The sequence below is a fragment of the Tasmannia lanceolata genome, unplaced genomic scaffold (assembly GCF_043159265.1).
Source record: "Tasmannia lanceolata isolate RefF3 unplaced genomic scaffold, GAP_Taslan_0.1 ptg000008l, whole genome shotgun sequence".
NCBI lineage: Eukaryota > Viridiplantae > Streptophyta > Magnoliopsida > Canellales > Winteraceae > Tasmannia > Tasmannia lanceolata.
The window spans coordinates 32,801,010-32,818,162 of NW_027518685.1; the positions used below are offsets into that span (position 1 = coordinate 32,801,010).

The window sequence follows — 17,153 nt, forward strand, 5'->3', positions numbered from 1 at the left end:
TTCGACCAAGAGTACTTGTTGGAAAGATATTGGAAAGACCTAAAACTTCATAGTTTATCATGTTTCCTAATTCTGTCATTTACTAGCCTAAAAACACGATTTAAAACAGTCCAGAAACTTGTAGCGAGAATTACACCTGCATCATTATAAGAAAAGTCTACCTTAACAGTGTATCATGAAAATCTGGAATGATAACAAATCAATGAATTCCTCTATAGCTTAGAATCATGAACAAGTTCCTTTTTAGCTCAAAATTATGAACAAGCTCACTTAGCTCAAAATTATGTACAAGATCAACTCAAAACAATACTAATTCCAAATTCCTTGTAAAAATCAATTCGAGCACCATACATATCAATGCTCAAACAAGAAGCCAAATCTCTAAAAAAAAAATTATAAATACCTCTAGATAAAAAAATAAATAAATAATTGGATACAAAACATACACTTCAAGATCAAAACCTACTGGAATCTTAAATTGCTATAAACTATACTACCTATAAGGTTAATAAAGCAATAATAAACAATAACATGAACAATCAATTCAACAGTTATAAAAATCAAGGAACTAGAGATCATGTAGATCAAATAAAAGTAATTCAATTAGAAAATAAATACCTACTTCCTTTAGATTTTCTTCAGGCTATACAATCAATGGATCAAAGGCTTACAAGGCTAGATCTGCAGATGCTCCTTCCTTTCCTTTGTATAAAATCCTTCATAATCAACAGATCTAAGATTTTTCGAGAAAAAGATCACCGATCATAGATCTAAGTGTAAAAATTTGTAGATCTAAGGTTTAAGCAAGGGAAAATTTCAGATCTTCAAATTTCCAGGCTAGAAATGGACGAAATTTAATGGAGAATGAAAATCTATACTGGATGCAGATCAAGGGAATAAAAGAGAGTTTGGCTGAAATTGATCGGAATCTAGTCGGATCTTGCCTGATCTGATCGGAGAAAAACGATCGGAGGGAGAGAAGAATGAAAATGATGAGGATCTATGAGTTGCTGAGAAGAAAATGGTTTGAGGTTAGGGTATCTAAAAGAGATCTAGGGTTTCAAGATAGAAACGAAAAGAAATTGCAGAGAATGAAAAGGAAGATGACGAATCTGTGCGGTAAGTGCTAGCCGGAGATCAAGCTATATGTCCAGAGATATGGTCGGAACTTGCCGGAAAAGATGACAAATTGATCGGAGATGGAGAAGATGAACAAAGCTAGGGTTTCTGAAATTTGGGAATTTTATTCTCTGCTAGGGTTTCTTTTACAAAAATGAAAGCTCTCTCCCATTTTTCTCGTTATTTTTTTATATATATAAAAGAAAAATCACTGATATTGGCACTACCAGTTTTAATGAGCGCACATAATTGATAAGCACACAACCTAGCCGCGACAAAAACGGGCTAATTCACCCCCCCTTGTATATGAAAATGTATTTTATCTTCCTTTCCCCCATGGACATCCCCTATCTTGATTAATTCAACCCCCTATACACTCATACTACGATACTCTCAAGGCTCGTTCGCAAGGCAAATCAATTCGGATTTCGACGAAATTTTGAGAGGACCTCGGTGAGACTCTAATCTAGCTTAGAATGAAGTTTGGGATCCTAACTAGCTGAATTGATGAGGTTTCGCACAATCATGAGAGGTTTAGGGTACGGTCAAAATGGGGTGTCTACACCACCCGTTTGATAGCACCCTCAGTACGTCCGTTTGATACGCACCCTCAGTACGTTTTTGCAATGATGTTTACACGTTTTTGCAGATGATGCGACATGACGAGCCTGAACGAGCCGAGCCGAGCCTGGCCTAACTCGGGCTCGGCTCGTTAAGCTTAACGAGCCGGCTCGGCTCGGCTCGGTAAGGATTCGAGCCGAGCTTTTTTCGAGCCGAGCTTGAGCGAGCTTCCGAGCCCGAGCCAAAATTGACACCGTTAATGACAGTTAATATCATTCCGGGGGCAGCAACTACCCTCGGAAACTAAAGCCCACACTAGCAGGAATAAAAGATACTCTTTTGTAATTTCGAAGACTGAAGCGAACTCTGCAGCCGACTACTTATCAAAGGTTGATTGCCCTTGCAAAGGTAGGCCCCACCAATTTTTTTAAAAATGAACTATACAGCCCCCACCATAGGATGATCCAAACCATCCATTTGATGGGCCACAACGTAAATAGGTTGCACCCCAAAATATCATTTCCATAGGATGATCCTAGCCCTTCAATCTAAAGAGAAACTGCATATTATGGAAACCTCTATAGATTGGGGGGTTGCGATCATCCTATGAAAATGATTTTTGGGGCACAACCTATTTACACTGTGGCCCATGAAATGGACGGCTTGGATCATCCTATGGTTTTTGAATGATTTTTGTTGGCACTTTGGCAGAACCTATTCTCTGTCTTTTGATAGCTCTTCACTATGGAACTCCTTTCATTAACCCTCCTTTTCTTTTATTTTGTTTTGAGCTGTTAAAGGTTATTACGGTTCCCAAGAAGCTCTCACAAGCCAGTTAAAAAAGAAAAGACAGGCTGAGTTTGTGCAATTAGTAAAACATGCTTGTGCCGATATCAGCTCCCCATATAAAATCTCAGTTCGAACCTATTTTTGCCATCAGTTGCATGTTTGGGTACAAATTATTAGGTGAGAAGGAATTTGGTTTGCTTTCATTTGTTCAAGAAATCTTTATATATTCTTCCTTTTTAAGGATATTGAAGCTTCTGAGTATCAATTATGCTGCTTGTATTTGAGATTTGGATTTTATTTTGGTTTGTGATTTCTCTAATCTGTTATTTGTACTGGTTTCTATTTTTCATCTAATCCCGGTTGTTCAAGAAATCTTTATATGTTCATCATTTTTTTTAGGATATTGAAGCTTCTGAGTATCGATTATGCTTCTTGTATTTTAGATTTGGATTTTATTTTGGTATGTCATTTGTCTAATCTGTTCTTTGTACTGGTTTCTATTTTCTTCTAATCCCCTTTTAATGGACACCAGAGCAGAGATTCTGTATTCCCATTAGGCCATCTTCTGCTGGGCCCGCGTCGAATACCCACATCTCGAAATCAGGTACTGGGAGACCCACATCCCTCATGCTGCTTGTATTTTAGATTTGGATTTTATTTTGGTTTGTAATTTGTCTAATCTGTTCTTTGTACTGGTTTCTATTTTTCTTCTAATCCCCTTTTAATGGACACCAGAGCAAAGATTCTGTATTCCCATTAGGCCATCTTCTGCTGGGCCCGCGTCGAAGACCCACATCTCAAAATCAGGTACTGGGAGAGACCCACATCCCTCATACTTCTAATTTCAAACCATGGATCTTGTACTTTTAAATCTAAGATCTTAGTGTTGTTTCTTAATTTTTTGTTGCAATCCTGAGGGTGAAAAACTTATAAGACATATGAATTACTTTTCAAATACGACCTATAAGCTAACTGAATAGTTGCTTGCTATTTGAAGTCTGCCAATTTCTTTACATTGTCATCCCTGAGGAATGCTATCAATAGAAGGGCTCACAAAAAACGAGCTCAGCCGTGAGTGATCAATCTTTATTTCTTAAATGCCTTTCATTTTCATCCCTAATGTTAATTAGCCCTTACATGATGTAATTGATTTTATCCCCAGCCAATCGAGGAAAAAATTTGGCTTTCTCGAGAAGCACAAGGACTATGTGTTACGGGCTCAAGCTTTCCACAAAAAAGAGGAGACGATAAGGGTAAGTCATTTAATACTTTCTGCGAAATTTCATTCTATGGTATTCCTATCTTGTCCATCGTCAAAAGTGAAGAAGGCTTTAGCTCTCATAATCTGAAATGTATATTGTTTTTGTTGACTCTGGATTGAGTGTTCAAAAAGTTAAGGAGAAAGCATCGTTCAGGAACCCAGATGAGTTTTACTTCAAGATGATCAATTCCCAAACTATTGACGTAATACACAGACCCAAGTAACATGGATTGATTAACTTTGTATATTAATTCTATGACTTCATCATTTATGTTTCAGTCATCACACTAGCATATATTTTTTAAGTTTAGGAGTGAACCAAACGAATACAGTCCAGCGGAGCTCTTGCTGATGATGGGTTAGGGAGTAGAATTTTTGTTGCGAGTTTTATCTGGCTCTTTGTTGATCTGGTTGATAGAATTTCTTCATTTCCTGCAGAAAATTGAAAGGCTAAATTCCATGTTGCACTCGCTTGATAACCATCCAGAGAACAAGCACATTTATTATGCCGGAGACAGGTTTGACCTTCCTAACCTCTAGGCTGTTTGGATGTAAAATTAGGCACAATCATAATTCATTGAGACCACAAATTTGCCAATTACAATATCGAAAAAAATTGCCACTTCATTTAGGTATGATGTCTTGGCTGTTCGATAGGCTTCACTTGAACTGTAATTGGGTTCATTCCTGACCATGTGCCTGTTTGGTTGGTTCTACCAATGTTTTTGACAAATTCCATTCAAAGTATGAGGGAAGACTTCGATAAATATCTGTCCTGTTGATGTTTTGCAATCTTCCTCCTTGATACTACCTTGCATTTTCCTTTTATTCCTTTTTCTTTTTTCTAATATATTTTCTTTCTCTTCATGGAAGCATCTCGGTCAAGCGCTTTGCTATTTTGTCTGGTTTTAATATAATTTCACATTAAAAAAAACATCTTAAGTGAGTTGTTAGATTAGACCTTTGAGATTCATTAAGGTTGCCTTGGTGCAAAAATCAGAGTAAAAAACTTAGACTTATATTGAAATGGATAAAAAATATCCCGTACAAGTTATTATCCTCCAATGGATATTTTGTTCTTTGCATCTCTTCTTCTACATTTTTTTATATTTTTCTTTTTCCATATGCAAATCCTAGCACAGTTGGGTTTTCCTAGGTAGATGAAGAGCACTGCAGTTGGATTCATTATTGCGACCATAGGTCTGGCCGTATGGCTCCACCATTGATGAGAGAAGAAGCTGAAATGCTTCTTTTTTTTTTGAATGGTTAATTTATTAACTAAAATGAGAAGACCAAGATGGTCCAAAGTCAAAACAAACAAGGAGAAAAAAAAGATAAACAGGGAAACCAAACGGATCAATGCCTCCCCATCCCCTTGGTCAATGAGGAAGGAAATCAAACGCTTCTAGATCGCATCCGCAAAGCACCGTAGATAAGTTTGTGTTCTCTTTTTCACATTTGGGCTGTAGTTTGAACTTTGAGGTAGATTGTATCCGCTTACATGCTGAAATTTATTATGAAAAAATTGTTGTGAGCACTTACACTTGTTGTGAGCACTTGCACCTTCATGTGAAAAGTATTATGAACGTTTACTCAACTGCCAAAATTGCCTAATTGACCTACTTTGGGTTACACCTGACACGGTCACTAAGACCAAGTAATACTTTCTATTGAAATGCATGCTTATGCATTGATTGCCCGTATGTCCTTCAAACTATTGTGAACCCTTAATTAAGAAAATTTTCAATTGGCCAACTTTAGGTTACACCCGACAGGGTCGCTCAGCAATCCTTTTTGTTGTAAATGCATGCTTACTGATGCATCGCATGCTCGTAGGTCCCTCAAACCAGAAATAGAACGGTGACCATATAAGAATGAAACTTTTATGAATTTTGGTGAATTTTACCTGCATTATAGGTATATTTTTATTGGGTTTAGAACATCCATGTCATTGAAAAGGGTTGGCTGTTTTAAAGCTTTTAGAGTTTCTATTTCAAATTGAGGATGTTAAAGTTGATGCAGGAAGGTTGAATTAGTGTTGCTTTATAATTAGAAACAATTTAGGATACAAATCTCTACTTTGAGAGGTGATTTGTATTAGTTTTCTTCAAAAGTTTCTGTTTTATTTTGAAGGAATTCTAACTTGTTTAGGACTTTTTAAAAAGTGTTTTGAACTTGTTTAGGACTTCTTTCTACAAAAACATGCTTTGGGAATGTTTGGGTCGAAAGAGGGCAATTATATGGTCTTTATAAAGGGTCTTTGGGTTAGTTTTGTAACAGTTATGGAAACTAAAATGTATACAAATAGTGTTGCCTTTTCTCTATTGCTTTTTCCTTGAAACACCACTATTTCTCTTTTTCTTGTCTTTTATTCAGGTTCTGTGTTTGGTTTTGTTGTGGGTTTGAATATAAGTTTGAAACTTATTATTTTTGTTCTATATTTGCTGGACCACTTACCGTAACTCTGTGGTAAATGGCACGTGTTCTTTGGATTATTGATATACCATCCTTATAGCTTTTGTTATATGCACTCATGCACCCATAAAGTAAATGCATGATTAGTCTGTTATTCATGGCTGATTCTAGAAAGCCATGAATTTTCCATATTAGAAATAACTAGTGTTAGGTTCTGTATTGTGCCTTCCAGCTATGTGTTGGAAGGCAAATGAAAGAACTCCATATCTGGTTGATCTAGAAGGTGGTCATAATCACGGGTTAAAAGAAGAAAGGAGTATTAGATCCCCAATATCCCTTTGCATGCATTGAGCGTCAAGAAAAAAAGAAGGATGTGGGAATTCTTGTGCAAGATCTTTGAGATCTATAGGCCAGTTACAAGAGAGAACCAGTGGGAGGGGATTGCATATGTGTGGAATGGAGGGAGCTGTGGGAGATGCCAGACTGGATTAACTTGGTGGTGGGGGACGAGTCTTTTAGATGGAAATACGCAAGTTTCTGCAGATCAAGGAGCTAAAATTGATCCGAGCGGTAGGACGGCCGAAACTTGCCTGGCTCGACTTGACGATTCGAAGAAGGAACTCAAGCATGATGTAGAACACGTCGAGCTTTAGAGGAGATAGAGGGGATTGGTCAACATGATGACTAGAAAGGGAATACCCAAGTTGAATCAGCTATCAGCTATGATCGTTGGGAATTTGGAAGAGCGGAGATTGATTACTGGAAAGCGAGGCAACAAACCTTGATCGAGGAGGTGGATACCTCGCAGTTGGAATGGGTGGTGGAAGATTGTAACACAGGCAAGTTCCCAAATCAGTTTATGTTTTTCAGTTTTATAGCGGACAAAAATATTAGATGGTACGTTTAGGCTGAAAGGTAACAAGCAGGAAGATGGCGAAATGGTTCGATCTAGAGAGGGAGATCTGTTGTTTTGGAGGCGAGGGACTATGCATAGGCTTCAGTCTCAAGGGAGGTTGACCACGATCGATGGTACTTTTAGGCTGAAAGGTAACAAGCAAGAAGATGGCGAAATGGTTCGATGACTTCGATCTAGAGAGGAAGAATCTGTTGTATTGGAGGTGAGAGACTATGCATAGGCTTCGGTCTCAAGGGAGGATGACCACGATCAAGTCGAGACATGGGCGGCTTCATCCTCATACAAAAATATGGTTGAGTGAAAGGCAACAACAATTCAGAAGATAGTCTAATAGATAGATGGGAATTTAGAAGATGTCAAGATGTTACATTGGGGTGCATGGAGGAGCCAGTGACCAGGGAGACAATTTATATGTATGTGTGTGTGTGTATGCCTGTGTGTATATATGAATATGTGTGTGTATTTGTCTGTCCATATTTTTTCATTGCTTGTCAGTGTGTATGATATTTTATTCCTTGGTTGTGATCCCGCCGTGGGTTTGTGGCATCATTAGATGGTATAACATTGTCTGTGTTAAAGTATAAAAGATTAAATAACGCCAACTCCAACAGCTTAAGCTTTTGGAGACATTGGTAAGTTTCCACGTGGTATCAGAGCCAAAGGTATCAAGTTCAAACCTCCTTGTTATCAACAATCCACATGCAATGGTCAACCCAAGAAGTGGGGTCACATGTGTCACGTGTTTGCCAAGTGGGCCACACGTGAGGGGGAGTGTTAAAGTATAAAAGATTAAATAATGCCTTTCTCTAACAGCTTAAGCTTTTGGAAAAGTTGGTAAGTTAACAGTCTGTTTTGTGGGGCACAGAGGGTTCTCTGTCATGTAATAATTTTATTGCTAGGATTATGTCATTTCTAAACTTTTGTTGGATTTTCCAACCTTTACTGCTAATTTACGTATTCAAAGACTTCCTTTATCTTCTTTTTCACCAGGGAAGAGGCTAAAGAGATATAATCACGATCATCTCAAAGGGGAAAATTACTTTCTTTTGAAGATGTCCCGAATCAGATTAGAAGGTGAGAAATATCCCTTTTAAGTTTGGCATCCAATAAACTTTCTCAGGGAGTATTATAGCATTAGATTCATTTTAAATTTGAAATTTGGAGGGTACAATCTAGATAGACTAATTACATATAGTTGAGAAACATGGTTGAGATGTACCAGGGCTTATTGAAATTTTCATGCATACATATCCACTGTAGTTGAGAAACATGGTTGAATCAAGTCCACATTACCTAACTTGGCTGGGCAAGGTGATAATCAGAGTTAACTCTTGGAAAAGACTCAATTTATCCTTAATTTGGACTTTGCTTGGATTATTCTATTTTGTTTAGTAATAACAAATATAATGTAAGAAGAGGGTGTTTGGTACCAATCCCCGTGAGAATTGAACACAAGACCTTAGAATAATCCAAGCAAATTGACGACCACTGCCCGCTATGCATTGAGGCAGGGAAACCATTGATCATATTTTTATTCATTGCAAAGTAGCCAGAGCAGTGTGGGGCAATATCCTTTGCAAGTTAGGTATTGCACGAGTCTTTCCACCCACTCTACCCTATCTTCTAGAAAATTGGGCCGGAGTACCTTGGAAGAAGAAAGGAAAGGTCCTTTGGACCTATGCCTACTTGCCATTTTGTGGGTTATTTGGAAAGAAAGGAACGCAAGGATTTTTGACGGGTTTGCAAAGCCTCCCCAGTCCCCACTTCCTATATATCAAAGTAATTGCTTCGGTAATTGCATGGGCTAGAACTTTTCCTCTATTCCAATTTCTATCGCCATACGATCTTTGGGAAGGTTGGAAGGAGGTCTATTTTAGTGTGGAGAGGAGACCGTTGATGGTCCAAGTATGGGAGCCCCGATCGGAAGGAATGCTTTAAATGAACTTTGATGGTTCCAATATGGGCAATCCCGGCTCTGCAAGCTTGTTACTGTATTTAGAGATTCAAGCGGGAACACGATTTGGGCATTCTCTGGGCCAATAGGGATTTTGGATGCAAATGAGGCGAAGGTAAGAGAAGCACATCAGGGTATAAAGTACTTAGACAAAGCCTTATTTAAGAGAACAATCATAGAGGGACTCTGAGAATGTGATTCGATGGTTTAGAGGATGCTTGTACCGCCACACTTCGCTATTTACTTTGATAAGATTCAGGATCAGATAGGTGGATCCTCAATTACATTCAATCATGTTAGAAGATCTCCCTTGATAAATATGTATTGCTACTCATGGCTTTGTTGTAACCCCTTCTAGTTTCCTTTTGTACTAGTTGGACCATCTGAGTATCCCACCCACTGCTTCCCCACATGAGAAGATCAATATTGATATGTATTAGGAATTTTCCCCAACTCATTCATTTCTCTTTGAATATCTAGTTGTTTCTTTCCTTCCAAACATGCTAGATTATTACACTTGGGATGATCTGATACAGCTGCATCTTGCCAGATCACACATATCAATGGACATGAGTGTCAGATCCTCGATCGGACTGCCCAGGACCCTCAAATAAACAATCAAACGATGTCGTCTAATCCCAAACTATGGCAGATGAATGCCATCCGAAGGCCGATAGTCCAAGATCATCCAAAGATTGTATCACGGACAAAATCGACGGTCTGTGATAAATCCATCAACATGAAGAACATTAGTTTTATTTTTTTGTCAAATTAGAAACCTCTTTGGGCGGTTTCCTTGGGTGTGTTTGGTTGCACAAAAGCTCGCCAACTCTTGGAATTTGGCTTGGATTTGGCATGCCATTCTACGTTTGGTTGCCACAATAGCATTGGACTCCCCTTTGACTCCTTAGATATCTCCCATGTAATAAATGTTTTTCTGTTGACATGGATTCCTTGTCCCCTCCTTATGTCTTTTTTTTTTGAAAAATTCTTCCAAAAGCAAGGAATTTTGATTGACTTTTCGGTATGTTTGGTTGCCCAGGGGTCGCTCTGAGAGCAGTGGAATAAGAAGTCAAAAGGGAGGAGACAAGCATATTTATTCTTCTGGAATTACCTCGAAGAATAGTGTAAGTAGTTTTGGTTGTGCGGCATATACTCGGAGAGTAGGAGAATAAGTAGGGGGTGTCATTACCAAAATAGTGAGAGAGAGAGAGAGAGAGAGAGCATCATTCCCTATAAATTCAACCAAAATTCCTTGCTTTTGGAAGAATTTGGTTTAAAAGTCCTAAGGAGGGGACAATGAATCCATGTCATCAACAGACAAACAATTATTACATGGGAGACTTCCAAGGGAGACAAAGGGGAGTGCAATGCTATTTTGACAACCAAACGTGGAACAACATGCCAAATCCAAGACAAATTTCGACGGTTACCAAGCGCTTGTGGAACAAAACACACCCTAGGGAATGATGCTCTCTCTCTCTCTCTCTCTCTCTCTCTCTCTCTCTCTCTCTCCCTATATTGGTTATGACACCCCCTACTTATTCTCCTACTCTCCGAGTATATGCCACACAACCAAACACTACTTACACTTTTCTCCGAAGTAATTCCAGACAAATCAAAATGCTTGTCTCCTCCCTTTTGACTTCTTATTCCACTGCTCTCTGAGCGGCCCCAAGGCAACGAAACATACCCGTAGATAGTTATTCGTGCCAAAATTCCTTCATAGAAGGAAGTTGGTTTGTTTAAGTTTAGAGTCTTGGGAGATTTTGTGTTGATAAGTTTTAGGAAGTTTTAGTCTTACACGTGATAGGTTTGGAAAGTTTTCAGTGGTTTTCACATAAAAGCTTTATTTGTGAGGAAGTGTGGATGTAGGAATTTAGAGATTTTGCCCCAGGATAGAACCCAACTGAGAATGACTTGTCTTGGTTGGTTTGAATCCAAAACAGTCCCCTCTAGGCAATTTCTGGTTTCCTATTTTCTAGCCGGCTACCTCACCAAAACACTCCCCTCTTTTCTATCTTATAGGCACACAAAACCTCCTTAAAAATGGTCGAATTCTTCCTTTCCAAAACCTCCCAAGCACCGTTAACGAAACCTCCTTATTAACAGCCAAATATAGCAGTTTGTAGTTGACAAAAACCTTGCCAAAACACTCCTAAAATTTAGCCCAAACGCCACCTTCAGTCTTAATGAAAACTTGTAAATTCCCTAGGTTTTAGGCACTCTTGAACCCCATGAATTTTAGACACAATGGCTTTGCAAATCTTCGAAAAATTCAGCTGCAAAGTATTGTTTTTCCTTATCTGCAAATTGCATATTTTCTTTCTTAACAGTTACTGCACTTTTCACCAACCACACCCCACACCACATTAACAGTCCCTTCAACTTCCCTTATCTTCCTCTTCACCGCAGCCTAGGCCCCATTCAAACCATGGCTTTTTACCCCTCTTCCGAACCCTCTTGAAACCAAAACAAAATAATATTTTCCCCAGCCTTTCTACTCATACTACCTTAACTATACCACTACCCATTTCCAAATTTTTGCTCGCCTTGATCTTTCCCTATTCAACGAGTTTAACCTGCAAAAGAACGAACATTGAGAAAACTTCTTGAGGGTCCGATATCCAAATCCTACAATCCGACGAGTTAGGGGAACAATAGGTGGAGTTCAAGAGCTCAAGCAATGGAGACAAGCTAGTAATCTCACTATCTTTTAGCTCACGTCTAAGTCTATCGCACCACCTCCCTTCCCCTCACAAGATTGCACCGACTCTAGCCTCTTTATTGGTCACTAGACGGTATTATAGGTCCAAGAATGCATGCCACAGACGTTGACTGACCTAACCAAAGATCTACCCAAAACATTGTTCCCTTCCCTCTCCCCACCCAAAATGTAAAGATTTGCTGCACAATAAAATCTGTAGTCTTGATCTATTTTGTTTGACTTGGCATGTTAAACCAGACTAAAACCCATGATGAATGAATGGGTACATAGACTTGGTATTGATCAAAACCTCGAATTCATGAAACCGCCCGATGAATGAGGCCCAGACATAGTGTTCAGCCATATTTTAATGGTCTTCACTTTCTTGTACATGAAAACAGTTGCGTCCTACAAAGAGCTGGAGGCAAGGAAGAAGAGGGTAAATGATCTGGAAAAATTGTACATGGACATGTCCTTGCAAAAAGAATTGCAGGTAAATACCTCCTTAACTTCTCTTTCATCTAACCTCTCTAACTCAAGACATCATAAACTTGTTTCTGGCATCAGGGATACTTTTTTTCAAAGGGTTTGATTTAATAAGTAGGCGTAACATTGTTTTTTCGTGGAAACAGAAAAAGGGGCGTAAGCGCAAACTCCGTGAAGACAGAATTGTGTGCCCGACCGCAGGACCTGTATACAAATGGCGAATGGAACAGAAACGGTGACAGTGTATGCTTATCCTTTTCTCATGCAAGTTTCAAGACATTAATTTGGCTCTATGTTTTATTAAGCAATATTATTTAATTTTATTTTAAATTTTTAGGGAAGTTGGGGGATAATGCTTAAACCAGATCGAGATTTTGGACATGCTCAACAATTCATTTTGGTGCCATATCCAGAGGACGTAGTTGGAATCATGAAACGCTTAGGATTCCTGTTAAAATTCTCGAGAAATTGAAAGGAGTTTTACCATGAAGTTGAAGCAAAATTTTTGAGTCACTAAATTATAAAAAGGTTTAGAGAGTTAATGTATGATGGTAAATAGTTTAATCTGATTTTCATGTTTACGAATCTAATGAAGCTCGAGATTGGAACAGTTTGACTCTCTTCCCCCTTGAGAATCCGGCTATTTGATCTCTTACAGTTTATTTTTATTTTTATCTTCTATTTTCTCGGGACTTCCTCTGTCTCATTTCTTAATATATTATCTATTTGCCCCTTCCAAAAAAAAAAATTGAATCTAATGATGCGAGTCTTAATCTGGTTTTTCATAATCGCATGTTTGTGAATCTTAGATAGCATGATCCATTCTTATGATGTGAGTCAGTCTGATTCTCATGTTTGTGAATGATGCACGGCTCTATGCTTGTCATGGTGTCCACAATCTAAATGGACGGTCGAGATCATCTCACATAGATTGATGCAATTACTTCAAAATATTGATTCGGTAGGGGATGCATCTCTCAAAGGCAGCTTATTCAGTCTTTTTTAGTGTTTGCTTGATGTAGAAAGAACCTGTTCGCTAAAATCACTTGGATTATAATGTGGGATGCTTGGTCAGAAACTTCTGTAATTTGATATCCTGGCTTTGTTCTCTTATCTATTTTTTGTATAAATTTTCGCAGGGACAACCAAGGTTAAGAACCTTGATGATATCATTGGCTCCTTGAAGGTGAAGCTTACAGAGGAAGACATACAAAATAAATTTCTGATGCTGTGCCTGCGAATGGGAGTTTGCAAATGCACCTGCAAAACATAGTAAGTTGTCAGCTTAAGAAAATTTAGATAGTGTATTTTATTGCCTGATCAATATAATAAATTCACATTTCTCTTCTCATAAATTGCGTTCTCTTGATCTTACACGAGTTATTCTGCGTCAATCTCCCCCAATTGAAAATTTTGACCTCAAATCAATCTCTAGGTAAGTTGGTTCTTCAAGCAGATGATTACTTAAACAAATAAAAAAAAACATCAAACTTTGGTAGCCAAATGTGCCCTAAAGCTCTTTTAAAATTTTTGGAAATGTGATTGCTATGGTTTGCCAGTCATGTATGATAACACCTTGTCGACTTGAAGGATTATAACCGTGGCAACCGAGTCGTCCTAACTCACATGGCTTTCTCCACCACTTTATACAAACCCACACAAGATTCATTACGATAAAACTAAAAGTTCGATGAGTGAGGTTGGACCCTTTCTGTATACAATCAAAGCAAAGTTTTTTATTAATTTAATGCCCCATATTTGTGAATAATGTGGATATCATTTGAAGATGAGTATTTCATATAGAATCGAACTTTCGATTGATCCGGGCACTTGGGATCCTATGGATGTAGGCTTCGAACTTTCGATTGATCCGGGCACTTGGGATCCTATGGATGTAGGCTTCGAGGTTCGGGCAAGAACAAGAATCCCTCGGACCCCTTATTTCCCTTCTCTCTCATCCGATTGTGTGAACTTCGTACTAACTTGTGTATGAATTTGTGTACGAACGGAACTTGTGCACGAACTTGTGTACGAACTTTGTATGAACTTGTGCACCCCAGTGATAGTATTACATGCAGTAGCAAAACGAAATGAAATAAACATAATGAACGAATGAGGGAGCTAAGTGACTAAGTGAGTGAAAGAACGAGCTAGCTTAGTTAGTGAAGCGAAGTATGTCAACGTTATAAACGAAGGAGCGAGTTGAGTGAGTGAACAAACGAAATGAGTGGACCAACGAGTGAGTTAAGTAATTAAGTTAACAGATGAAGTGAGTTAACTAATGCATGCGCTTGAATCACATGTTCTCGTACCTAGGGGGATCATTGTTCTACACTTTTCCTTTTCTTAATTTTTTATGTTCAAGTTTTTCTTTTCTTTTACATAGATATTTCATTGAAAATTGAACTCATATCTTAATTCAATTAGGTAAGATTGGATTAAGAAACTTAAAATTGGCAAGTGTTTTTATGCATATGTTAAGGCTGTGCATCTCACATGCCCTTTTACTAGTAACAAGAAAACAACACATGATATGTCCAAACATATTCGTGTGAGACATTATTTCGAAATTAATATTTGTGGCAACTTCCTTCACCATCGCTACTCTTCGACGTTGCTCCAGCAGCAGCGAGATATCCCTCTCTCCCGCCCTCCCTCTCCCTCTTAAAACATGATCATGAAGATGATTGATGTGTTTTGTATCCAAAACTCAAATCCAAATCAAAATACAAATGCATAAGGTATCCAAACAGGCCTGACGGCTTTCTCATAACGAAATGGAGTCACTCCGCATGATTGCGAACCATTGAAAAAAGCAACCTAACTTAATCAGTTCATTCCCCAGCATTTTGAAGATATAATCTTACTGATGTATTTGATCCCACATACACCATATCTGTTCAACACCATCTTGAGGGTTGAATGAGGGGAACACGAAAAGCTCCTAAAAACCAGGAAAATAAAAAACCAATTTTAAGTAGGTATTTTCTTTTCACTAGCTTTTAGGTATTTTTTTATATGTTATCTCTACTACTACCTACTCAATTCTCTCCCTCTCCTTCTCAATCTCTCTCTCACGATTGGGCACATAACTATCCCATGACATATTTTTTGATGGTAATCTTAATGTGGCCGATTTACCCTCTTTTGCAATCAGTTTCGCTACAGCACCTGCTGCTCTAGCTAATTGTCCACCCTTTCCAAGTGTGATTTCTATGTTATGTATGGCCGTGCCTAAGGGCGCAAAGAACCAACCAGACTGACCTAGTGGATAAATCAGGAATGGTTGCCAAACACGACCGCTTCTTTTCCCTCGTGGTTGCTCACCAGTTCAATGACTCAATTTTATACCCAAGGCATGCATTGGGTCGGGTGCCACTTTTATTTGTTTATTTTTTTCCTTCCCTTTGTGTAAAAAACAATACGATACAAACCATGGGATAGCTAAATTTCCTCCTTTTTTCTTTCTATTTACCTAAGTTTTTCCTTTTATGAGATTTTGTTGTCGTGTGTAGAATATCTACATATATTTAAATCACATCATAATATTATTATAAACTTCCTTGGTGCAGTTATTTATTAGGGAGATAATAAATTTGCACCCCCTGTAGGATACTTCACACCGCTTTAACATGAATTGGCGTCAAAAAGCGTCAAAGTCTATTCACGTTACCCTCCTTTTTTTATGCTTTTTTACGGCAATTCATGTTAAAAGGGTGTGAATAATCCTACTCGGGGTGCGAATTCATCATCTCCCATTTATTATAGGAGTTTTTTTTTTTTTTTATGACGTAGGGTGTCCCCACCCCACTTTGTAGAGTGGGACTAATTCCCTCCGGATGCACGCAATCACCCGTAAACCACGTGCATCGGGTAAGCCCAGGTGGATTCGAACTCTCGTCTCTGGGGGAGCATACCCAAGACTTTAAGCCAAAGAGCCACACCTGTACGGGTTAATTATAGGAGGTATTTGATAGATAGAATGAAATTTATATTTATAGTTTATTTAATACATGTAGTTAAATATATTTATAAGAGAATTAATATTTTTTGCATGAATCATGTTTGCGCATAGTACATGCATTTTTCACTATAATTGCCTACTTTTTAGGTAATGTGGCGATTTCAAATTGTGCGTGCCCCTTGCCTGTAATTTTATAAAAATAAAGAAACAACTTCTAAAGTTTATTAAAAAGAAAAGTCACTAACAATCCTATTGCCCCCCACATATGCAATACACGAGTTTTTATATGGTGCGCTACGGTCAAGCACTGTGCACCTTGATATTTGATCCAACAGCAGTCCACTTTTTAAGAGGCTGTTGTTGGATCAAATACGAAGGGTGGTACTTCCATTGTACCACCTATATAAAACAAATATTCCATGAAATATTTTTTTTCATGGTAGCGAAACATGTGCCTTCCCTATGACTAATATGAGATTTTACGTGGTCTGTGGCCGTATCAAAAACTATTGTACGGCCCACTCCATCGAATGATCGAAACTGTCCATTTATTGGGCCACAATGAAAATAGGTTGTGACCCAAAAATTATTTCCATAGGATGATCGCAACCCTCCAATCTATAGAGGTTTCCATAATATACAGTTTCTCTTTAGATCGGAGGGCTAGGATCATCCTATGAAAATAAGAGTTTGGGGTGCAACCTATTTACGTTGTGGCCCATCAAATGGACGGTTTGGATCATCCTATGGAGTGAGGGCCTACCTTGTTCAAAGATTTCAACAAATTAATTGTTGGGCCCACCAACTGTTCATGTTAAATGAGTACGTGTGGTTCCCACACAATTTTAAATCTTAGTATATGGATCCAAACTGTGTCCTATAAATTCAGCCACCGTCCACATCATCTTAGGTACATTACCCCCTAAGCAGAAGGCTGATATTTGCACTGCCATATGTTGATAATGACACAGATTCTTCTTC

The 17,153-nt window shown here is 38.3% G+C and overlaps 1 protein-coding gene across 7 annotated transcripts; it reads left to right on the plus strand.

Annotated features, from left to right (window-relative positions):
- The first annotated feature begins 2,603 nt into the window (after window positions 1-2,603).
- Window positions 2,604-14,077, plus strand: LOC143885231 (putative U3 small nucleolar RNA-associated protein 11). Of its 7 annotated transcripts, XR_013253172.1 has the most exons (11): window positions 2,605-2,646; window positions 3,002-3,073; window positions 3,205-3,276; window positions 3,467-3,540; window positions 3,632-3,722; window positions 4,169-4,248; window positions 8,052-8,135; window positions 12,124-12,215; window positions 12,355-12,451; window positions 13,348-13,480; window positions 14,059-14,077. XR_013253172.1 is itself a non-coding variant. In XM_077389303.1 (10 exons), exons 6-9 carry the CDS (start codon window positions 4,236-4,238, stop codon window positions 12,445-12,447), a joined length of 282 nt encoding a protein of 93 aa, XP_077245418.1. In that variant the 5' UTR covers window positions 2,604-2,646; window positions 3,002-3,073; window positions 3,205-3,276; window positions 3,467-3,540; window positions 3,632-3,722; window positions 4,169-4,235; the 3' UTR covers window positions 12,448-12,472; window positions 13,348-13,563. The 7 variants fall into 7 exon arrangements, 5 of the variants coding, with proteins under 5 accessions (XP_077245418.1, XP_077245419.1, XP_077245416.1 ...); XM_077389303.1 differs by lacking the exon at window positions 14,059-14,077 and having other exon boundaries at window positions 2,604-2,646; window positions 12,355-12,472; window positions 13,348-13,563; XM_077389304.1 differs by lacking the exons at window positions 13,348-13,480; window positions 14,059-14,077 and adding an exon at window positions 12,546-13,341 and having other exon boundaries at window positions 2,604-2,646.
- The last annotated feature ends 3,076 nt before the right edge of the window (window positions 14,078-17,153 follow it).